The 24538-nt window shown below is 44.8% G+C and overlaps 1 protein-coding gene across 1 annotated transcript in view; it reads left to right on the forward strand.

The window, feature by feature from the left end:
- The window catches only part of RGS11 (regulator of G protein signaling 11), a 172079-nt gene that overhangs the window by 135807 nt on the left and 11734 nt on the right, over positions 1-24538 (forward strand). Inside the window, exons 16-18 of the mRNA XM_088448150.1 lie at positions 2331-2413; positions 3816-3942; positions 15665-15819. Coding sequence (XP_088304276.1) covers positions 2331-2413; positions 3816-3942; positions 15665-15819 — 365 coding nt within the window. The remainder of the gene's footprint in view (positions 1-2330; positions 2414-3815; positions 3943-15664; positions 15820-24538) is intronic.

Raw genomic sequence — 24538 nt, forward strand, 5'->3', positions numbered from 1 at the left:
AGATTGGACAGATATCTCAGTCTGATTGTATTAAGTCATGGCTAAAAAGCAGAAGGAAGAAAGTAAAAAGCAATGCATCTAGTACATGTTGCAGTACAAAATGTACAAGCATTAGATTATCGTCATTAAGGTTTTATTGGAATCCTGAACTCAGGGGCTGATTTTAGTGCCTGTATCGTTGGACAGCCACCAATCACTGTATCTAGCAGGGACCTTTAATCCTGAATTGAATCCTGATTTTAGCGCCTGTATCGTTGGCCAGCCACCAGTCACTGTATGTACTGTAGCAGGGTCCTTTGCTCTATATGTAAGTTCTGGGACTCTACTAATTACAGTGCATGTCAGAATTCTTACAAAAGTACATTTATTGGGAAGGGACTTTAATATTTTAAAATTCATATATAAAGTAGAAAGTGACTGTGTTTGTGAATGACAATATTAGAAACAACAATGCAAGATCTATCTATCTATCTATCTATCGATCTATCGATCTATCGATCTATCGATCTATTTGTTTATCTTTTCAAAGAAGACACTAAGGGCCGCCAAACACGACACGATATAAGTGCCGATCCGGCAGATCGGCACGATATAGGTGCTACATCGCACCTATACATACATCGCACCGTGTTTGGCCACCTTTACATTTGTAATTATACACACCAGAATTGCTGGCCTGCCACACAAGTACCGCTCTGTAATGTCATGTGTCTGTCTTAGCGCAATTGGGCAGAGCGAGCACGATGGTATTATCTGGGGGTGAGACATTTTTTTGGGATCAACTTGCCAGAATGATGTGCTCCTTTCTATATTCTGGTTAGACACATAAAAGGCCTCCCTGTAGGGGAGTTGTATCAAACCTTGGAGAGAGGAGGTGGTTAAGATGTCCAACCTGTCAGCTTCTAACTGTCAATTCAGAACTGTGCTAGATAAATGACAGAAGCTGATGGGTTGGACAACTTCTCCACTTTATCTCTCTCCAAGGCCTGATACATCTCCCCCTCTGTGCCTACTTACAAACACAAAATCTCATGTTGTTGACAAGTAATTTATATGAACCGCAAGGGATGGAGATTGGGCATTTCTGTGCCCACTTCACAGGAGCCGTATAATTCCTCTGACGTGCCCAATACTGTCACTGGGATGCCTTTTGTTCCGTCCTGCCGCACATTATACAGCATGGAACACTAAAATGGACAAATTTTACACATAAAATACTTTCTACAGTATGTCCCCATAATGCCAGTTCTTAATGAAGTTGCAACAAGCAGTATTTTGGTGGGAAATAATTAAGGGAACTGTCCAAAGGTCATAGTAGTCAGTGATTTGTTTCATCCCCGTGCGCGCGCATCGTGCCTGCACAGAAGGGGAAGTGGTAATTGGATGCGCACGGATGCACCGTGGAGCCACAGTACTTCTCAGTGACTCTCATGGGCTGAAACACAGTTGAATTGAAGTAGGCTGTACTTGCTCCCATATTGCGTACCAAGGGCCTAATTCATCATGGATCGCAGCTCCATAATCACACGCAGGTTTGCTGCGAAAATATGCTAATGATTGCAATCGCAATGCCGTCGCACTACCAGCATAGAGACGCCCACTGCCTCCCACTACCGCTATCTCACATCCGTAATACTTTGCAAACCTTCACAAACATTGGTAACATCGAGTACCATCGGTCCCTCACGCAGAATTACAGCAGCCCTGACCTTACTTATAAATTGCTAACTTTGTTGCACGCAGTGAGTACTCAAGCTGCGTATGCAATTGCACTGGCTAATTTATGCACGCCCATGCAACGGCGTTCAAACGGTCGGGCGCGCCTGCGTTTCTCCGGCCACCCCCCCGTCAGCACCCCCAAACGTTCACTGCCTCTGCGATGGCTCTGCGTGGTCTCTGTGATCGCAGTGGTGCCTTTGCGCACTGCGATGCATTCGCACTACGCAACAATCGGCCAACTGCGAACGCTGTTGCAGTGGTGATCCTTAATGAATTAGGCCCACAGAACTTAATGTGTATTTTTGCCATATGCAGAGCGCTACGTATCTGTGCGAGAAGACCAGTTTGATGGCTGTCAACATCATCATCATTTGCACCAGACCGATCCTTGGCGCAAGCAATATGTCTGAAAACAGGAGTTCGGCTTCCAAGCCAACCCTGCATAGCCCGCAATTCCAAGGACGCTCCCTCTCTGAACAATTGCAGGTGCAGCGCGAAAACACACAAGATACATTGTGCATGAGGCTCGTAATGTTGTGTTACGCAGTCCCTTCAGTAAGTTTGTTCAGTAGTACACACCTCTGTGTGACAATATTTCCTTTGCCTTCCAGGATTCATATCCCAGATATCTGAAGTCTGAAATGTACAGGAGCCTACTCGGGCAAGCCTTTATCCCACCGGAGACAAGGAAGGGGTCAGTACAGTATACCAATGGGCACGGCAGGGTATGCACAGTACTCACAGACTACATCGGGCACGGAAGCCTCTGTGTTACTTTTGTGAAGCGTCCCAGGGGCAGGCGCAGGAGTGTCACAGGGAGAGTCTCTGCTTTTCCTTCATCCATAACATTAATATTCTACGAATGCTTCAGGAATTCAATGGACAGTATATGTAGCCAACTTTACATCTATGGCCCGTATTCAATTTGAGGCGAAAAGTCCGGATCCGCGATACTTTTTCGCCTGTTTTGGTGTTACCTCATATTCAATTTGAAAGACTTTCCACCTAGGCGGAAAGTCAATGCAATGTAATAGGCCAAAAAAGTTTCGCCTATGAATAGCAGGTGGAAAAAAGTGCAGAATTGGGTTTTTGGGGTGCAATGTTGCAGGAATTCTTTGATATTATTTATTTGGTAACATTATTTATTAACAGTTATCTTTATAGTGCACAGATATTCCTCAGTGCTTTACAGAGGACAGTTCAGTCATTCATATCAGCCCCTGCCCCAGTGGAGCTTACAATTGGTTTTATATACAGTATATTAACATTGTGTACACGTTGTTACTATTTAGGTTAATGCGTAACTTATGTTTGTGGTCCTGATTCTCAGTGGGACGCAAGGGGAGATACAAACAGATCTGTCGGACTACAGCATCCCACGAATGCGCAAAAATAAGAAACCAGCGACTGCGCCTGATCAGGCATATACGCACAGAGACGGAGATCGCTAACGCCTAGGGATTGATCCATCCCTAGACAGACCAATGGGCATTTTCTGGGCAGTAACTTAGTGGCTACTATGTGAATTCGCAGAGCTGTTCTGTTTTGTGGGAGTATTGTGGGCATGTAGACCGGCATCAGTGCTCGATTGCGGCGTGCGGACAGAGATGGGCGGTCGTTTCAAACGGATCTTTTGCACACAGCATGGGTTGGGTGCACGTCCTGATAGTAGTAATGACAGCTGCGGCTGAACGTAAAAGCAGCGGGCGGGATGGGCCCCCACATGCAGACACATAGATATTCAGCTTATACAGTTGGATTCTCGCATTAGCATAAAGAAGTTAGTAGCCTGCCGCAGGCATACGGAAAAGCCGTCCCTGGATGTAGGCGACTTAGAATTAGGCCCAGTGTGTCTGTGTGGGGGCCTAAACCTTTATACAGCCTTATGTTTGAGATCCAAAATAACGTGAGGCCTACCTTTTTGGGAGTGTGGGCTTTTTAGTTACGTGTGTTTGGAAGGACTGGGGAGTGTTCTTGGCTGGTCATGGACATTGCTAAAGTTGCCCTGATGGTTGTTGGGATATGATACACCAGTGGGGGAATAGTGACTTTACTATTTTCACGCCTTGTCCTGCATCCTCCTGTTTCCCTTGCAGTGTATTCCCATTCATGAGAAGACAGCGCCACTCCAGTCCCAGTCCGGCCTTCTTGTTTCCGCCTGGAGATCAAGAGCCTAAGATGGATGGAGACAGCAAATCTGCTTCACCAGCTGCAGTTTCTCAGGTACCAGCATCATACTTACCTCCTAGCTAAACCCATTTATCCCTCATGTAGACTTTTTTTCAAAAATGACATTAGCTCACATGGGCTTGACCCATAATAATCTGGTCCATATGTTTAATGTTATCACCTGAAAACACACTTGTCGACTTCCTTGGTCCTCTCTGGGAATTGCAGAGAAGAGCCTCGGGCAGGCAGGTCGGGACGCGTTTCACAGTGGGAGGAATGTGACGACATAGCCTCTTGTTGTGAGATGGGCTCCCAGGGATTGCTTCTCTGGCTGCTATACAATAATGTGCCCTTTCTCCTGCCTGATAACTACTACTGTTTCCAATGTGGCTGCCAGCCTATGGTGATCAATCAATCAATCAATCAATCAATCAATCAATCCAGATGTATAAATCCTTATTGTTTTAAAAGAAAAAAAAAGAGTCACATTTTAAATATATAAATACGTTAGGCTGGGAGGCCACTCCGGGCTGTTTTTTCAATCCTGGGATTCGGGATTGAAAAAACTCAATCACGGGATTGGCCTGGTTTTAAAAAACATGTCCCCCGCCCAGCCCCCAGAGTGACTTGGCGGGCAGGCGGTTATGTAGAGGGGTGGGTGGGCGGGCGCACCAGCCGGCACAGGGCTGTGCAGCGTGACCTCTGTCCTCACATCACGCTGCGCAGTGCGCACAGCCGGGGGAAGGGGGAGCCTGGCAGCGTCTGAGCACTCTGCATGAGGTGCTGAGTTCTGCCAGGCATTTAAAAAAAAAAATTATGGCCAATGCCGGGATCGGCAGATCCCAATCCCGGGATTGGCCTCCCTAGCGTCGGGTGATCCACTGTATCGCCCCAGTCACTTGTTCCGCTAAAACTAAAAATTTAATTTTAGGTGGAAATAGTCTTTTACTGTCCAAACACAAACTATTTTCTCACACTTGGGGGTCTATTTACTAAGCAGTGTTAGGAGACAGAGTGAAAAGTGATAAGGTGCCAGCCAATCAGCTTCCAACTGTCATCTCACAGGCTGTGTTTGAAAAATGACAGTTGGGAGCTGATTGGCTGGCACCTTATCACTTTTCACTCTGTCTCCTAACACTGCTTAGTAACTAGACCCCTTTATCGCTTATTGCCTGTCTACGTGCGCCTAGAAACATGACCACCTATGGCGTAAGATTGTCATTTGTAACATAGCAACACAATGAACATTCTCTCTAGATAATTGCCCTGTTTCCTGTTATATTACATTGAGTAAAATACAAATATTAGTAGACAGTTTATTACTTGCTCTACCGTACCCAGATCTATGGACTCATTTATTCTATATGATAAAACATTAATAGTATTCCCTCCAGAATTCCAGGAGAAAATAGATTTCAGCCAATTATCCAGGCTGCAATTATGAAGACTGTATAAATCTGCCCTAATTCTGTGCGGGGCGCTCTTTGTGCATTCACCCCCTTCTCATCTTATAGGCAAATTAGCATAATTATAGAAGTGATGTCTGAAACATTTCCAGACCACAGTTTTTGCATAATAATCTTTAATGTTAATTAAAACAGGAACCCTAAGTCTGTTTCAGTCCTCGGCAGTGGTGCAATACTGTTGGGGATATTTGGGCTGTAGTCTGGTGTCCAGTGCAGTAAGGAGGCCAAACTCAGTGGTGCAAATATGAAAATAGGTAGCTCAGACTAGTGCGGGTCTCGCGGTATATTCCTGTGATTTTGGGATGCTGTTGGAGCTGTTTATTGGTAAATACTAGGAGGGGGTTTGGAATGTTTTATCGACATTCATCATGTCAACATGAGAATGGTGACATGGTCCTAATGTCGACATGGCACGTCGACATTGACCATGTCGTTATTTAGCATGTTGACACTGAGGAAATGTCGACGTTTTCAGAATGTCAACAAAACAGTGGGTCCCGGCAGTACGGCGATTACTTACCCCTTTTAAGCTCCGGAGGTGCAGGGGTGACTTCTGGGTCCAGGTGATGCAGAGTTATGGCAGTGCCATATAAGCCAGCAATTCCAGCGGTGAGTATGCTAACCCCTAACCCTAACACTCCCCCAGCAGCCTAACTCAGATTCTGCCCCTGCAATCTAACTGTAAACCCCCATAGTTTAATCCTAATGTTGGCATTCTGCAGAATGTCAGCATTTCACATGTCAACATTTCAGATGTTGACAATTTGAATGTTGACTACAATCCCTAGGGGGATGTGTCTGACTTTGTATGTGAATAAGCAATCAATATGAAGGAATTATGGGAGCTGGAACATTGCATGTTTGAGCTATTGCTGTCAATCAGCACACGTGTAAGAATGGCGGCCTGACTTCTAAGATACCTCCATGAGTGGCTCCTAAACTAGCATCATTGGAAAATGCCTTACTGGAATGCATGTATGTTGCTACTGTACATCTGTCCAGAACTGAGTGTGGCCATACTGTATGCAGATCTGCATATGAGTGAGATAGACCCTCTGCTTGCCCATCATTATTACGTATTCTCTAGATTCAGTAGCTGAATATACAGGACCTATCTCTTCATATCCCTGGGAGCTTCTTAGTCGGATATATCTCTGGATGGCTCTTTCTGGGTGTCAGCTGGGGGGTAACAGGACAGAGGCATGAAAGAGACCCGTCTAGTGGGGGCATTATGGAAGTGTGAGTGTGTATTCAGAGTTGCGTCCAGCAGCGGCTCTTGCCCTCTTACCTGAGGGGGGCTGCCGCTGCTTCTGGTCCTGCACAATGAATTAGGGATGGCCATTGACCGATGGTTTATGGCCCATGTTGAATGGCCCATGGGCCATCAGTCATAGAACAGGGATGACCATTGGTTGGTGAAACCATCAATGGTCATCCATTGCATAGTTGGTTACCATCGATGGCCACTTGCTATTTTGCCATCAATAGTACCCATCGATGGTTACCATACCGATAGCCATCCCTACAATGAATGTCAGGCACTGGGACTTGCGCATAACACTAGACCAGCTTCTCGGGGCTGCATTGGTAGCAGCCCCGAGAAGCCCTGTAGGGCAGCCCGAAAGGCAGAACAGCGGCTTTCACTGGAAGCCGCTCTCTGCTTATGGCAGCCCAGGGGGAGGAGACACCTGTGCATGACTGGCAGGTGGCGCCTCCATTCACAGTGTAGCCAGCAGGGCTGACGAGAGCCGCATTGGGCCCAGGTGCCAGGGGCCATGGCCTTATCGAGGGAGGCATGGCCACGCCCCCTTAGAAAAAAAAAATTAAAACAAGAATAATTTTTTGCTGCGCGCTGGGGAGGGTGGTGCTGTGTGCCTCTCAGCCCGGTGCACAGCAAATGGGTGCGATCAGCGTGATCGCTCCCCCATAGACATAGGAGACTGCTCCGGCTGCTGCTTTAGCAGCCACGAGTAGTCTCCCAGTGCAGCCCAGCACACAGCAGCGTGTGCTGGGCTGCTGTGACTTAAGAGGGAGGGGGAGCGGTGCCGGACCCGGGCCCCCGCCAGGCCCCTGCAGCAAGCCCAGGCCCAGGTAATTTGTACCCACTCCCCTTCCCCCTCTCAGCGCCCCTGGTAGGACTGCACTGGCTCACTGAAGTTGAGGATTTTACCAGGGGGTGCTGCAGCCTAGGTAAAATCCGCCACTGGTTGCTTCCTATTTGGAGTCTTGTGTAGACCTAGGGGATGCCTATTTGAGACAGATCTCTTGCATCCAGCATAGGGTAGGTGCCGATACTAGTGATGGAGGTTGCGCCTACGAACATATATATGTATGTATATATATATATATATATATATATACACATGTATTTATATATGTGTATATATAATGTTACATTTTTGTTACACAATGATGCAGCTGAAGTTGGCAGTGTGGCTTTCCAGGTGTCCTGAATAGTAGTACCTGGAATATGTTACGATTGTCACCCAACAACATTGGCTTTTGTGTGGCCGCCGGCATCTAATTGCTGTCTCTACCAAAGCAAGCAGTATGTGCGCTAACACGTCTAAAGATGGCGTGATCCCTTCAAACTACATTATGTTTACATACGAACACTGGCCGTTTAAAATAAAATAAATGCTACTATTTATAATTAGTATAAGTCACCAAATCCAAGTTCTTTTATTAGTAGATACTCCAGCCCCACCTATTGGTGCAATATTAAATATTTTATTTTATCTGAAACTTTGGTTGCAAATCCCAGATTTACACGATGGAGAACAGATTATTTTTCTGTTCGGCTCAACGTCATCCTCCGAAGGGAACAGTTCCCAGGCCTCTCACAGCGCAAGTTTTCATTCTGTCGCTGGGTCATTCCCCAGGGAGCCATTTCTTGGCAGAAAGCAATACGCGCTCTTCCCAACAAAGGCCGTTTTCCCATATTCACAAATGATGCATTAAAGCTACTGACAAAATATCTAAACCAGCAAGATGCCTCTGCTTATTCCGGGGCGGTTTGTACTGTCACATCTTTATTTCACAGGACTGTTTATTGAATGTTTAGTCACAGGACTGTTTATTGAATGTTTAGTCACAGGAATGTTTATTGAATGTTTAGTCACAGGACTGTTTATTGAATGTTTAGTCACAGGACTGTTTATTGAATGTTTAGTCACAGGACTGTTTATTGAATGTTTAGTCACAGGACTGTTTATTGAATGTTTAGTCACAGGACTGTTTATTGAATGTTTAGTCACAGGAATGTTTATTGAATGTTTAGTCACAGGACTGTTTATTGAATGTTTAGTCACAGGAATGTTTATTGAATGTTTAGTCACAGGACTGTTTATTGAATGTTTAGTCACAGGAATGTTTATTGAATGTTTAGTCACAGGACTGTTTATTGAATGTTTAGTCACAGGAATGTTTATTGAATGTTTAGTCACAGGACTGTTTATTGAATGTTTAGTCACAGGACTGTTTATTGAATGTTTAGTCACAGGACTGTTTATTGAATGTTTAGTCACAGGACTGTTTATTGAATGTTTAGTCACAGGAATGTTTATTGAATGTTTAGTCACAGGACTGTTTATTGAATGTTTAGTCACAGGACTGTTTATTGAATGTTTAGTCACAGGAATGTTTATTTTCCAGAAAAGGGGAAAATAAACTAAACAACATGTATTAGTTATTTAAGGAAAATGTTAAAAAAAATATATAATATATTATTCACACATAACATTTTTGGTGTTGTTTGTGCATCTGATAACTGACCAGGCAAAATTCTGAGGCACAGTGTAATTAATAGTAGTAATGGCGCTTCCTTCTCCCCCTTGGGATTAGGACGGCCATTTTGCATCCATTGAGGGAGAGGACATTGGAAGGTCCAGATATAGAAAGATCTGAGCTTTTTATACAGAATAAGGGGTAGCAATTACACATCCACTACAGTGCAAAAAGGAGGTTTTGTTTGCTGCGCTGGATATTACAATAAGCTTTATGGGGTGGAGATGTCGGGGGAATCTGCAGAGCCTATTTAGCTATGCAGTATATTCACATTTTGGCAGGGCTGTAACTAGGGCAGTGCGACCAGTGCCAGGGCACAGGGCACCGCAGGGCAGGGGGCGCTGTTTGGGCTGTCAATCTTCCTGTTTATTATCATTCTCACTTGTAGCTTCCTCTTCTTTTATACCCACCATCTCCTGACCTCCCCTATCTCTTCCCTGGCCCTTCCCCATTAGGCCCTATTTAAAAAATGGGGGGGGGCGCCAATGCTCTCTCTGGCACAGGGCACTAAAAAGCCTAGTTACGGCTCTGCATTTTGGCACCACCTTTGAGGTAGCGCTAATTAGCTCTCCCCACTACTTTTTGTGAGGTTGTGTGTTTTTTTACTGGTGAGATGTATTCATCATATACATGAGCATTTTAATTCGTGTAAATACAAAACAAATTTGGGATTTTTTAAACTAGGGGAGCTCCAGTGTCCTCTTGCTGTTACCAGTTTTACAATTGGCAGGTCAGAGCTGCAGATTCCATACTAGAGTCATACCTTCTAGCTCTCCAATTTGGGGGATCGGGACAAACATGCGCTTGCAAGAGAAGGGTGGTCATGCATTACAGGGTCATGACCATAATTTCCAATGTGCTGTACTGGCCTGGTAACTTTACCCTCCCCTAACGCCAGCTTCTGAGCTCCATACACACCATGGCAGGTGCACACAGCACCTATACAACTTCCCAACCAGTCGGGGCTGTACAAGCTGAATTGGGACAGTTGGGAGGTATGATAAAGGGGTGATTCAAATCTCTTCTTTTGCATATATGGAATTCCATTGTCAGACCTAACATCCACACAATATGTCTTCTACACTGTGACTGAACCCCTGTGATTACAGATAAAAGCCACAAACACTGCAATACTGCAGCTGATATTGGGCAATTGGCTTCATATCGCAGTGTGAATAGCCCCCAAATGACTTTGATGCCAGACACTAATTCTAGCTAAATCAGCAGGGTCATTATTGGTTATTTTTGGAGAAGGTGCTTAAAAGATGGCTTCTCTACTGGCCTGTATGTATAGTCTTACACCTGGGTGACATTCATCCACATATCGTATCAAATTGACACCAGTATGCCTGGGCAAATTGTGCAAAGATTCGGTCTTTTGGCTCATTAACCTCTTCACTAGCAACAGTGACACCTTCAGGTTAAAAATCGTGTTACACATAACGTGTGAGCACCAAGCGTCTTTTCGTGCAACATTTTCCCTTCAAATGTGTCTTATTCGCAAAGCGCTACAAATAGGACACACAAGCAGCTTCTGCTGATTAAAATGATATGCGGCATGCCTATGTTCTGTGTGCGACTGTATCTGCATGCGAAATGCTATGTTACAGTGACAGCCGCTTACACTGTAACGTAGCATTTCGCATGCAGATACAGCCGCAGTCACACACAGAACATAGGCATGTCGCATATCATTTTAATCAGCAGAAGCTGCATGTGAGTCCAATTTGCATCACTTTGCAAATAAGATGCATTTGAAGAGAGAAAGTCGCACGAAAAGTGTCAAGACTTGGCGCTACCAAGTCTTGCCACTGCATGGCGCTAATAGAAGGAGTCTATATGTATGTGGACGCATCCGTAAATTCGCGTACCTGTGCATTAACTGGCAGTTATCCCACTATAACTGCGCAAATTAACAGGGATTTTTTTTAGAGTCTCAGGGGACCAGAATACAAATCCCCTATAAGCAAGGCTAATTGAACGGACTGTAGATCAATTAGCCCTGTCCAGTTAACAGTGCTAATTGAATCCCGCCCATAATATAAAATATTCTCTTGAGAACAAAACCTACATTGCATAAAACACTATGGGGCCTATTTACTAAGCAGTGTTAGGAGACAGAGTGAAAAGTGATAAGAAAGTGATTAGGTGCCAGCCAACCAGCTCCCAACTGTCATCTCACAGGCTGTGTTTGAAAAATGACAGTTGGAAGCTGATTGGCTGGCACCTTATCACTTTCTTATCACTTTTCACTCTGTCTCTTAATATTGCTTAGTATATAGACCCCTTAACATTGTAGATAGAGGATAAGTGGCAAATGGTACAATGGCTTATGTACTGTAGTTGGAATTGAGAGTAGTGGGTTTTAGGCCCCTCCAAGAAAACCATCAGAGTTCACGCTCCATAGTCACTGAACAGCCTGCGTAAGCCCCTATGACATGATAAGTGTATATAAAAATAGCAAGCCCCAGGGGTATGGGAAAATACTGTAAAAGTCAAAAATGTGCAAAATTCCAAAAGTTTGTTTTGATTATCACAATGGTGACATATTGGCTTCCAGAGGATTTATCTATTTATTCACGAAAGCACAGTCCGGCTTGGGTAAATTCAGTTCATTTGCACATTCCGGGGGCAACAGTTTATTGTATGAAGCAATGTGCATATCAGTCCACTAGGAGGAGTGAGGGACAAGGCACTTTGTGATGTATAGTAAGTTGATCCTAGTGAATTGATAGGATGGATATGCCTTCAGCCCACAATACGGCAACCTAATATCTGTTTAGGTTATAGGCTCTCTTTAAGTAAGGCTTCAAATTGTCCCGGTTTCCCAACACGGTCCCTTCTTGAAAATGATCATTGTATGTTAGACTCTTGATCCCCCTAAATTAATGGGACAGTTGGGGACTGCTAGAAGCAGCCCTGAGATTCGGCAGTAGAAAGAGACTTGTGATACCAAAAAAGGAGCATTTAAGGATGTTTAAAGAAAGAAAAGGTGGCTCTAATGGCCTGAGCAATTTTCAGGTGATATGTTGGTCCCAACTTTCATATCAGGGTTTTTGGAGCCTTTACGTGATAAAAGAGTCTAAAAGTTATTATAAAGTACTTGTTGAAGAAGTACAGTACCTACTTCCTTACAGTCCTAGTATGGTGCATTAGGTATAACATTTACATAGTCTCACTTTAAGCACAATTTTTTAACCCAGCTATGTCTTAAACCTCATGACTATAACTGTAATGCATCCAAAGTCTGTGGATATGAAAAGTAAGCTGTAAATAGTTGTACACAACACCAGGGTAAGAGATAACAGCTTTGGCACAACGCGTTTTTCTGAACACATGTAATTTCCTCTTAATTAAACTAAGAATATGACAATGTGCTAAGGAGGAAGACTATCCTGCTCTACTCATTAGAAGGAGGAGTGCTCTCAGAATGTAGAAATGTAAGTGCACCACATCACCACCACATAGTGGCTTTTGGGGACTGCACTAGTTCCATAGGTTTGTGGCTCCTACTAGGTAACAACATTATGCACTATATTTGCCTTCCTTTCAGACCACTCCTCCAGTAGATGCCACAATCTCAAGGCACGAGTAAGTACATGGGGCACAGCGGGGTAACAATGGCGAGATTTGCGGCGAATCGCGTCACCCAGCCTTCGTCTGCCCACCTCACTAGCAAGATCAGCGGGATCTGAATATTTAAGCTGGTGTTATATGAAGATGAAAGACTTTAACAAAGATTATTGTGAATAAAAATGATTTAGGTACCATAGGCTATATGTCAGATTTGTAATGAATTCTTATGTTCATTTTATGATGAGTTTAAGTCTAATTACAGTATAAGGGAGAATAAACAACTTAGTACCAACTATTTAAATTTTTTCTAGCTTGGTTAGATTGGAAATTGCAGAATTTCCATGTGGTTGTTATACTGTATATATTTACATACACATTGTTATAGGGTGAGTGCCCAGTTTGTCCACTTGAAATGCAGTCTCAGGGGTCCTTGGTGCACTACAATACCCATCATTTTTGGATTTCAAGTATAAAATGTCTATAAATAGTAACTGTGACTGAATAACCCTACTGCGGCAGGTGGTACAGATTATGGTCGGCTCACTCTGGGCCTGATTCAGAGCCGGACGCTATTAGCGCTCGCTCGTTCAGAAAAAAAGGGGTGGCTATTCAAATGAACCGTTCGCTCTTTGAGGTCTGTTCACGCCTCTATGTCTGAACGAGCGAACAAAACTTGTGGTCGTTTTTTGGGAAACTACACCCCCTGGCCGCTCGCATCCGACGTCATGTCCGCTATTTATTAGATTAATTGAGTACATCGACCAGCGTATGATCTGCTCGCTATTCTTGTGGTTGGTTTTTCCTACCGCAATCATGCGAGCAGTTCTGACTATAAAATAACCCAGTGACGTGGTCAATGACGCTGCTGTATTAATTATGCACACCCATAAAACGCCTGTTTTGACCTTTAAGCACGCCTGCGTTCGGATCTCCACTCCCCGTTTTCAAGCACCTTCCCCTGTTACCACCCACATACGCCTCCTCATGTCACTCAAAATAGCAGGCATTCGCTATTTAGCGAACAAACGATTTTCGGCCGCACTGACTGGTTCGCGCATGCGTATTACGAATCCGTACGCATGCGCAGTTGTGCAAACATCGCTCGGAACGAACGAGCGGCCGCTTACTAGCGGCTCTGAATCAGGCCCTCTATTCCTTAAGCGATCGTGAGTGGGAACTTACTTCACCACTCTTGGGGTATCAGGATTTCCTCCCTCCTTCAGTAACCATCTGTTATTGGCTTCTCTCACTACACCACGGGTGGGTAACTTGCTGCCACCACCAGTTTCCTACAGCAGCACTGGAACCGCTTGTTTCACCTGGCTCCTACTCCTTGGCACCTGGAACAACTTACTTTTGGCTATGTGTGGTTACACTGTGGCAACACTTCCTTGTTGCTGTCAGCTAAATCCCATGTGGCCACTTAATTTGGCCAAGAGCTAAGCTTGGTAGCGGGCAGAGGGCTTGAGCTTGAAGACACTGGGCTCAACTGCAGGACAGTCAGAGTATTTGGTGCTTACTTGGTAATCACAGGATACAAGTAGATGGAAGTGTCTTGAAACTGGAAGATGTTTATTAGCTCCAATAAAGTGCCCTGAATCAGTTTATTCCCAGTACTACCCATGCATATGGGTAGTACTGCTCGTGTTCAAACCAGTCATTGCGGTCGGAAATCGTGCACTCGCAAAACCGTGAGGTGCTGCTAATTTGATTGACCCAATGTACCGTTTGTGGGTGGTAACAGGGGAAGTTGCTTGAAAACGGGGGGGTGGAGATCCGAACGCAGGCGTACCTAACGGTCAAAAGGGCGTTTAATGGGAGTGCATAATTAGTAAAGGAGCGTCATCGACCACGTCACTTGGTTGTCTTTTAGCCTGAACTGCTCGCAGTGATAGCGGTAAGAAAAACCTACCACAAGCACTGCGAGCAGTTCAGATGCCTTTCGATGTTCCCGATTAATAAATACCGGAGATGACGTGTGATGCGAACGGCAAAGGAGCGTCTTTACAAAATAGCGAGTGCATTTCTCGTTCGCTCGCTCGCTCAGACATAGAGGTGTCAACAAAACGCAAAGAGCGAGCGCTCAATTTAAATAGCCGGACCCTTTTTTGGAACGACCGTCCGCAAATAGCGTCCGGCTCTGAGTCAGGCCCACAGTGCATTACACTGAACTATAACAACATAATGCAAAACATGTGGGATGTATGACCCTCATTTCATACAGAGGTGTTTCTGACACCACTCTAGGGATGGACATCGAATTTCAATGGTTTACAACCATCAATGTGTTTTTGTGATGGTAGTATTTTTACCATTCGACGGCGGCATTCCGATATTTGCCGCCATAGAATGGTAATGAATTGATGGTAATCCGATGGTTACCTATTCCTGCTCTGCCTCCTCTAGTGCCAGTTCAACTCTATTTAGGGCCTTGCCCCAAGCCCCGTGCCTAGCCCCATCCCAGATGGCAGCGCTAGGGGGTACTGCGCATGCGCAAAGTAGGAAATTTGCACATGCGCAAACATCAAGATGGATTTGCCATCGGATGCTATTGATGCAATGGTTAATTACCATCGCATTGGAACATTTGATGGCGGAAGCCCATCCCACCATTTGATGACGGTCTTCCGATGTCCATCCATAAACCTCTCACTTTTTGTATCAATGTGAAAGGAGTAGCACGTCGCTGCTCTGAGCTGTTGTTATTGTTGAGATGCTCTGATTGGCTAAATGTTGGTCTAACCCCTCCCACTTTGACCTTGCTTACCCATGGATGCTCTGAAATTGGATGAGTTAAACAAGCTGTGCTTCAATTAGCATACTAATGCTCTGATTGGCTGTAGGTTCTTCTAGTCCTGTTCATAGGAGTGTGGACTCTAGTCCAATGCGCCATGAAGTTTCACCCTCATCATTGTGATTTGTGTTTTTCGTTTGTGTCATTTGTACAGCTGTCCCCGCTAAGCAGTCCCTTGGCTAAGTTACCTGGGAACCTCTTGCCTGTTTGCTATGAAGAAAGCCAGTCCTGCTCCTTCTACAGTGCCTCCACCTCTCGCCCGGACGCCTCTCCCACCTTCCCGCCTCCCAGCACGAATGGCTCTGAGAGGTTTAATCCCAGTTACTTTTATCCTTATCTTAGTGGTCTTTGTAGTAATAAGGCGCAAGCATCGATGATGTGCTCTATCCGTTTTGTGTCAGACCACTGTTACCTATTTATAGGGTTACATTTTGTCTGCAAACCTGTAAATTGGGTTCAATATTTGTACTTTGATGCCGAATTCTCTCACAATACCTCTAGTTAAATTCGAAGTCCCCTGCACCTGGATGGGAACAGTCCCGCTCGCAGCTATTGGGAAATGATCACAACTTGATTTCAAAAATATTTTGTGTAAAGAATTCAATCAATATTAAATTTGTCATTTACTCTGTAAGGAAAAACTGCCCACAGAAGTTCTGATGAGGTATTTACAGCGAAGCTGCTGCTCCCACACCATCTGAGGCAGCCATATTGGGGACTGAACCAACGGTCTGGCAAATAGGGGCCAGCTCTTCTGCAGGAGTCTGTGACCTCACTGAGGCACTTTGTGCTCTCTCACAGTCATAAAGTGGATTGTCCTCTATTGCTGCGCTTTCTTACTACATTGTCTTTCTGTATTTGTTGCTGATGCGCTGGGCTTGGCACAGAGCATGGCGATGCGACGCAAACCCCTGTATAATTGCAATTGTTAAATGCTAGGCTGGATTTACTTTGTGGTACACAGGACAAGGTATGGTCTGCACAAAGTAGTATTCTCATACAGAAGAATCTTGATTAGCCTTGTACCTGTTAGTACGGGATGTAGTCAGGAAGCCGGCGGTCAAAAATGCCGACCGCCGGCTTCCCGACTATGAAATCCTGGCATGGGACTCTAAATACCGATGCCTATCATCAGCCCCACGCTAAAATCCCGACGCCTGGCATACCGATCGTAGTTAAGCCGGGAGCGATTAGCCGCAGGGGGGGGGGTGGGGTTAGAATTAAGGATTCCCGGGCGGACTTAGGGCCAGGCACCCCCCCGGGAGGGTTAGGTTTAGGCTAGGGGAAGGGGGTGTTAGGGTCAGAGACCACCAGGGGGAGATTAGGTTGAGGCACCCCCCCCGGGAGGGTTAGGTTTAGGATGCGGGAAGGGGGGTTAGGTTTAGGTACCCCTGGGGGAGATAAGGGTTGGGCACTAGGGGGGTTAAGGTTAGGCACCCCTAAGGAAGGGTTAGGGGGGAAGGGGAGGGTTAGGGGTGTTACTTACCTTAGTCAGGATCTTCAGCTGCTGGCCTTCTGGTGTCGGTATTTCATCCGCCGGGCTTAGGTCTGGCGGTGATTCATACGATTCCGTTAGTACAGTCAGTGCATTTAGCAATGGTAAATGGGTACATATAGGAAATATAGAGCCTACAATCCTGATGTACCTAAAGGTGAACCCGGCCCTAGCATCATGTGTAGCATTTACATGTTCTGCGGCTGGTATTTCATATGTTGTACATATACCCAGGACTGTCCTGTGTTATATTATGGATCCACATACAAAACATACAGCGACACATGAAACATATATGTTTTTGTTTTTTCTTGACAGACATCCCTTCTAAAGAGGAAGGTGTCTTATTCTGCCACACGTTATAGCTCTTACCAGGCATAAGGGTTTATTTACTAAACTGCGGGTGTTTGGGAAGTGGCGATATTGTCCATAGCAACAACCAATTTGATTTTAACTATTGTCTTCTAGAAGGTGCTAGAGAAATGATAAGTACAATCTGATTGGTCGCTATGAGCACTCCTCCACTTCTAAACACCCTCACTTTAGTAAATATTAGGGATGTGCAGATTCGGATAGGTTCGAATTCTACCGCCAAGTTCGGATTTTTCCCTCCAAAAATCGGGTCTCAGAAAGAGGCAAAACATCATCTTTCATGGACAAACATCATCTTCCATGGACTTTTGACCAGGAATGATGATGTTTGTCCATGAAAGATGATGTTTTGCCTCTTTCTGAGACCCGATTTTTGGCGGGAAAAATCCGAATTTGGTGGGAAAATTCTAACCTATCCGAGCCTGCACATTCCTAGTAAATATACTCCACGTACCCCATAGTCTAAGCATTGGTCCTCCTGTTGGTGCCTTGCTCTGGCTGCAGCTATAATTACCATCTTCTATGATGCTTTAGATGCTTGTTTTCGCTAAAGACCACAATTGGGTCATGTTTCCATCCTCCCTGATTGCATCCTGGGAATTGCATGATGACATTGCCAGGAGAAGGGGCCTCGACCATCATCATCATGTAAATGCTGGGTACAGTATACAACGGAGGCTCCATAGCCTGAAAGATGCATACAGATTATTAAATACAGCTACATACTATGCCCAGGGGGAAAGGGGGGAAGTGAGTACAAAGTATTTTTTTCCTGGGCCCACTACAAAGGCGCAACCATGCCCCATATGCTGTGGCCATGCCCCCTCCAGTGGTAGGGGTCCCAGCGTTTACAACAGGGCATGCCCACACCCAACACACTTGGCCATGTCCCTGTAATGGACGATTCTCAGTTTGAATGCAGTCCCGTATGAATATGCATCCATTGCGGCAGCCTACAGACTAACATATGGTAATATAGCTATCTGTCTGTCTGGGTATTACTCTGTTTTCATGCGTCCCGGGCACGTCCTCCCACTTTTTTTTTTATGCGTCCGTGCTTCGGCCGTCATTATTAGTATCTGGACTACCACCAGTCTCATGTGAGGCGCAAGAGATCCATCTGAAACAAGTGACCCAACTGCGTCCAAACACCTAACGAAGCACGGGAGTCACAGTGCTTCAATAACACAAAAACATGAACAACAAAGAAATATATTAACAATCTGATCCCACATGTGCGGATTCGCATATCAAAAAAAGGAATTTCACCAACGGTAAAAAAAGAACAAGTGTCTGCATTTGAGAAAGATGGCAGATACTTTCTTACATATTACCCACACACTACTGTGAATAACACTCTGTGGGCCTGATTCAGACCCGCTCGCGAGCGCTCGCAAGCGGGTCGATAGTTGCCTAGTGCGCATGCGCATGACGGGGTAGCCGTCGTTATAGGTCTCGCACCAAAGGGGGCGTGCTGTTGATGTTGATTGACAGCACGCCCCCTTTGGTGGGCGTGCCGGGGGCGTGGCTGCCAGACGGAGGCGTTCCCATGGGAACGCCTACCGTCTGGGTCTGGCCCCACTGACATCACTAGTGATGTCAGTGGGAGTGATTTTGGCTCTGATAGAGCCAAAATCACTCCAGGGCTTCCGGTCACCGAGACCCTACCGCAGGGTCTCGACGCAAGCCCGATTGTCGCGATGGTCTTGACCATTGTGACCATCTTTTTGGCCGCTCGCATATGCTGTGGGTGGTCACCCACAGCTATGTGAGTGGCCAGGAGGCCGCTCCAAGTTTAGGTAGGAGGGCCCTGATTCAGAGCGAGCGCTCTGGTCAGAGCGTCCGGCTCTGAATCAGGCCCTGTGTCTGCATACCAGAAACACTTGCTTAGGTAAGACCCACAACTGTGTAAAACACCTAATACAGGGGTGTCAAATTTCGCGGCCTTCCAGCTGCAGTGGAACTACACATCCCAGCATGTGCTGCTACCGTTTTGCTTTTAGGGCATGCTAAAACTGTGGCAGGGCATGCTGGGATATGTAGTCACACAACAGCTGGAGAGCCACCAGTTTGACACCCCTGACCTAATGTGACCAGTTCTCGTTCATCTGTTGCCCCCTTGGGTGATCTTCATCATCCGTAGTTCTTCATAATAAACTGGCAGTAAGGAAAAAAAAGTATATACATAATACAGTACATTTTTTTTATCACATAGATAAAAGAAAATGATAATGGCCATAGATCAAATCAATAGAATAACAACATCCATTGGAAGATATGGATAGGAGAGGAAAAGGGCCGCGTAGTGCTGCCCCAATGCGTTTCGTCAGTATACAGTCTCTAAGAAATCATATCGACAATGGAGCCGACCACTATGAGATTTTTATGACCAAAAGAAAATAAGGGACGGCCCTCCAGGGCTTCAATGTAAAGAATAGATTATTTTGCAAACAAACTACATGAAGGTTTCTTTCAACTTCTGTACTATTATTTTTTTCCCTGATGATGTGTTTTCGAGCACCGAAACTTTGGAATATCGTTTAATTTAGTTTGTTTCCAATATAATCTATTCTTTACATTCAGGACCCGATGTACCATCCTTTATTTTGTTTTGGTTATATTGCACGGTGTTGCCGTGCCGGACAGGATGCCAGGGCGATAAGATTTATATATTCGATAAGATATACACACACTTCAGTTTCTCTGGTGCACCTCATCCATTCCCACCCTCCTCCTACAATTTTGTTCTATAGTAATACATATTTTTTAGATCCTTTTTTCTGCATCCTTTGTAGTTATCTGTGGCCACAGAGACTGCGTATCATCACTAGATCTGTCCATAGAGTTGGGTGTGGAGCTACTGCTCTATATTCCTAGGGCTTTTGTTAGGAAACTGTCTTTAGGAACATGCGGGTGACAGCGTATAACCCCATTTCAAAAAGTTTTATTCCCCTTATGCCAACTAACAATATGTCTTATTTGGCCTTTGCTATGTAATATCACAGGGCTTTTAATATTTCTCAGCATGTTACATTCACTGCTTGAGGCCCCCCCCTTTTCCCCCCGCATCTCTCCATAATAAAATGCCTTCTGTCGGCTGCTGAACATTTGAGTGTATAAAAAGAAAAATGCCTCAGGACAGCTTTAGATTGAAAAAAAACCCATCTGTGATCCTTCTTAAATATTACATAACGACTATTATCCATAAGATTTTACATGTAAAGAGACGTCAGTTTGAATCCTCATTATCTATATGGACATCATTCAATGCCATTTGGAGAAAGCTTTTTTTGTAGATTAAAAGTAAAAACAAAAGTAAAACATATATATATATATATATATATATATATATTATATACATATATATACACATATAAATACATATGTATGTTGTATATGGGATATAGGCCCTCATTCAGACCCACTCGCAAGCGGGCGCATGTACGTTAGGCGTACGTACAAAAATATTTAAATTCAATGGCTCGCTCGTATTTTCGTTCGCATCTAAAATTCCTCCCTAAACTCAGACGACCCCTCCTCTAACTAACGAGCGTACGAAATAGCGAGCGTACATCCCCGAAATGGCTTGAAGGGAACGCACGCACAAGTCTAAACAGGAAGTGGCCTTGTCAGATGTCGATTACCTGCTCCTTTATTCTGCCTACCTCCATCAATCGTATCATGCCAATCAATGTCTCAATTAGCTTAATTGTTTGTTTTTTTTCAACACAATGCAAGAAACTTTACTCTTGTCCGTGTTTGTGTTTACCCGCAGAATACGTACGGATGAAACATTCGCTTTTATTGTTCAAAAAACATGTGAACCACAATTAAACAATTGTTCTATTGCTGTGGATCCCCGCATATTTCCCTGGGTTCATTTCTTTATTTAAATTTGCTTACGCATGTCACTGCATCAAGCCTATCATAACTCTCCAGAGATTTCTGGCCCTGTCGAACACATGACTCATACACTAACCAATAAAATTGCTCCTGTTAATTTCCAAAATACATTAGCCAATCAGAAAATTTTAACACACTTTATCAAAAATGATTTTTAAGAAAAACACCATTGCCATCATGAGATCCTCCGCATTCACCAGGCGCGAGCTGCTGGTGCTTACGGAGGTCATGGATCGCCGGATCACCAGCCAGCCTCCACCCATCACCAACCGGCAGAAGCGCTCCGCGTATGCGGAGGCACGGTCCCGCCTGCGGTCCTTCGGCTCACGCCGCAACATCGGGCAGCTGGAGCGCAGGTGGTCCGACCTGCAACGGCGAACGCCCCGCTTGCTGGCATGCTTTCGCATGCAGATCGAGGAAAGTAAGTGTTATGTATTGTGGTTTTAATGTTTGTGTTTGTGGGGCAAACTGCGTGTGCATGTTTTCCTGTCTGTCCTATTTATTATTTGTACTCATATCTGCGTGTGCATGTTTTCCTGTCTGTCCTATTTATTATTTGTACTCATATCTGCGTGTGCATGTTTTCCTGTCTGTCCTATTTATTATTTGTACTCATATCTGCGTGTGCATGTTTTCCTGTCTGTCCTATTTATTATTTGTACTCATATCTGCGTGTGCATGTTTTCCCTCTATTTCTGATTTTTTCATTCTACTCCTATTTGGCTTATTTTTTGGGTTGTTTTTTTTTTTTAGTTTTGGTCCCCGGATTTGTCCATAAACTAACCGCAATTTCTTTGACATATTTTAGGGGGACAGCCAAGACTCCGCCGTCACCGTCCGTCCAGACGGCGTTCCCGGCCACTATCCCCAACCCCCAGCCAACACTCCACCCCAAATCTTTCCCCTATTCCCCACTCCTCCCCATCTTTCCCAGACCCTCTCCCGGAAATGTCGGGCCTCCTTCCCCTCCGTCCCACTTCCCCCTCTCCTCCACCCACCCCTCTTCCAATTACCCCCTCCCCGGAGTCCATCATAACTCCTCCCCATTCTTTGGGGAATGATGGATCCTCCGAGGAGGATCATGGAGGCATTTCCGGAGCTCCCGTTTTGGCTCCCGGTATGTTTTTATTTTGTTTTTTTTTAAAGCACAAACTGTTTGTATGTAATCATGTGTCGTGCCTTTCTTCATGTTTTTGTGGCTTGACTTTTGGTGATTTCGCAGTTTGCCTTTACCTCTTCCTGGTGATTTCAACATACACATATCACACCTGTGGGAATTTGTACATAGGCCTTGTATTTTTGGCAGCACCCCCTTTTTTTTTTTTTTTTAGGTTTAGGAGTGATTTCGTTGTGTTTTTGTTTTTTTAATGTGGATTCCCTATTGTTGTATTAACCCACACACTTTTCTCACCCACAGAGGAACAGAGGCGTCGGCAAGAGGTGGCGGATTGTGTTGGCCAGATGAGCCAACATGTAATTGGCATTCTTGTGGCCCTCGACCGGCTGTCTGGCCTCCTTCGCCAGTAGTTTTTTTATTTTTGTTAACTTTTCAAAATAAATTTTTTCATACAAATATACGTTCTGGCTCATTTTTTAAATCCAAAACCAAGATAGTTTAGCCTGACATAAGTAGACTGTTCCTGCAAGGATTTCCCTTTTTTAAAAGTTAGATTGTGTTTTGTCTTTGTATGTCAAACAGACACAAGAAACACATAACAGTAACAATGTCATTTCCCTTTTTGGGTGTAGTGTCAATTACATATTTCTACATTTTACAGGTTCCTAGTTGGTGCGCAAGCTGCTTAGGCCAATCTTACAAATCCCAAGGTTGGGCCAGGCTTCCTTTTGGTGTGGGTTGGGAAGCTGAAAACATATTTCAGTTTAGCTCAACTGGCGTCAGTACTGGATTACCCCTTAGTCAAATGTAACTTGTGTTAACCTGGTTACACTTGCTGTTAACGTGCCAAAAAAGGAAGACCATTTCACTCTCCAAACATTTATTCACAACATAACAGAGAAAACAAAGTGGTCACTCCCAAAAAAAGAACACAGTGATAAATTCAAATACAACACATACCAAGAAATAATTAAATAAAAACAAAAAATCAAGAACTGGTTGACGAAGGACCATGCCAACATGATTCCACAAACATGGCGTTGTGATATGGGTTCCAGAATATATGCCCAAAAGGACCAGATCCAGGTTTGGTAAGGGTAGCAGGAAGTAGTGAGCGTTGGAGTGCCAAAGATTATGTGAACAAACAGAAGATGGTGAGAAAAAAAACACAAAATTAGATGTTCGCAAACAAACACAAACACATTAGGTATAAACACTGTAGTTTTGTTACAACTTACCTAAAAAATCTGGCCACAACATCATCGCGTATGGCCCCCCCACATACTGACCTCCGACCAACCTCGGGGGGGCCATCCTCAGGTAAGGCATCCTCTGGCTGCATTGGGACACCACTCCTTATGGCAATGTTGTGAAATATCCCACACAGGACCACAATTTTAGACACCATATCCGGCACATACATGAGCTCGCCACCAGAGCGGTGGAGGCATCTGAATCGGCCTTTTAAAAGGCCGATACAGCGCTCCACCACTTGCCTGGTGGCTGTAAGTGCGGAATTATACGCACTTTGTGGCCCTGGTGTGGGAGCCAAATAAGGAGTGAGCAGCCAGGACATGCAAGGGTATCCACTGTCTCCTGTGAAAAAAAATAGACAACATCAGGAACACTGTGTATCAAGCTTAACATTGTTATGTACTAAAGGTCTCCACTTACCCAGAAGCCACGCATCACCAGCTTGTAGGTTGGTTAATTTCTGCCATATCCCTGATTGCCGGATGATGAAGGAGTCATGAGCACTTCCTGGTAATTTAGCATTCAGGGACAGGATCTGGAGGGAGGCATCACATACCACCATTACATTCAGGGAGTGATAGTGTTTACGGTTTCTAAATATTGCCTCCAGCCGTGCTGGAGGCTGAAGTGGTATGTGAGTACCATCCACAACCCCTATGATGTGTGGGAAGCCAGCTATTTGGTAAAAATTGGCCTTGCCCACACTAAGGGCACCCATATCCAAAGGCATGTTAATAAAATGATGGAGGTGCTTGAAAAGTGCCTCCATCACTGCCCTCAGGATCCGGGAAAAGGAGGATTGGGAGATGCCCGCCACTATTCCCACCGTTGTTTGAAACGATCCTGAGGCACAGAAATGTAACACCGCCATAAATTGCGTCAGTGGT

This window comes from Taudactylus pleione, unplaced genomic scaffold (assembly GCF_031769625.1).
Source record: "Taudactylus pleione unplaced genomic scaffold, aTauple2 ptg000451l, whole genome shotgun sequence".
Lineage (NCBI taxonomy): Eukaryota > Metazoa > Chordata > Amphibia > Anura > Myobatrachidae > Taudactylus > Taudactylus pleione.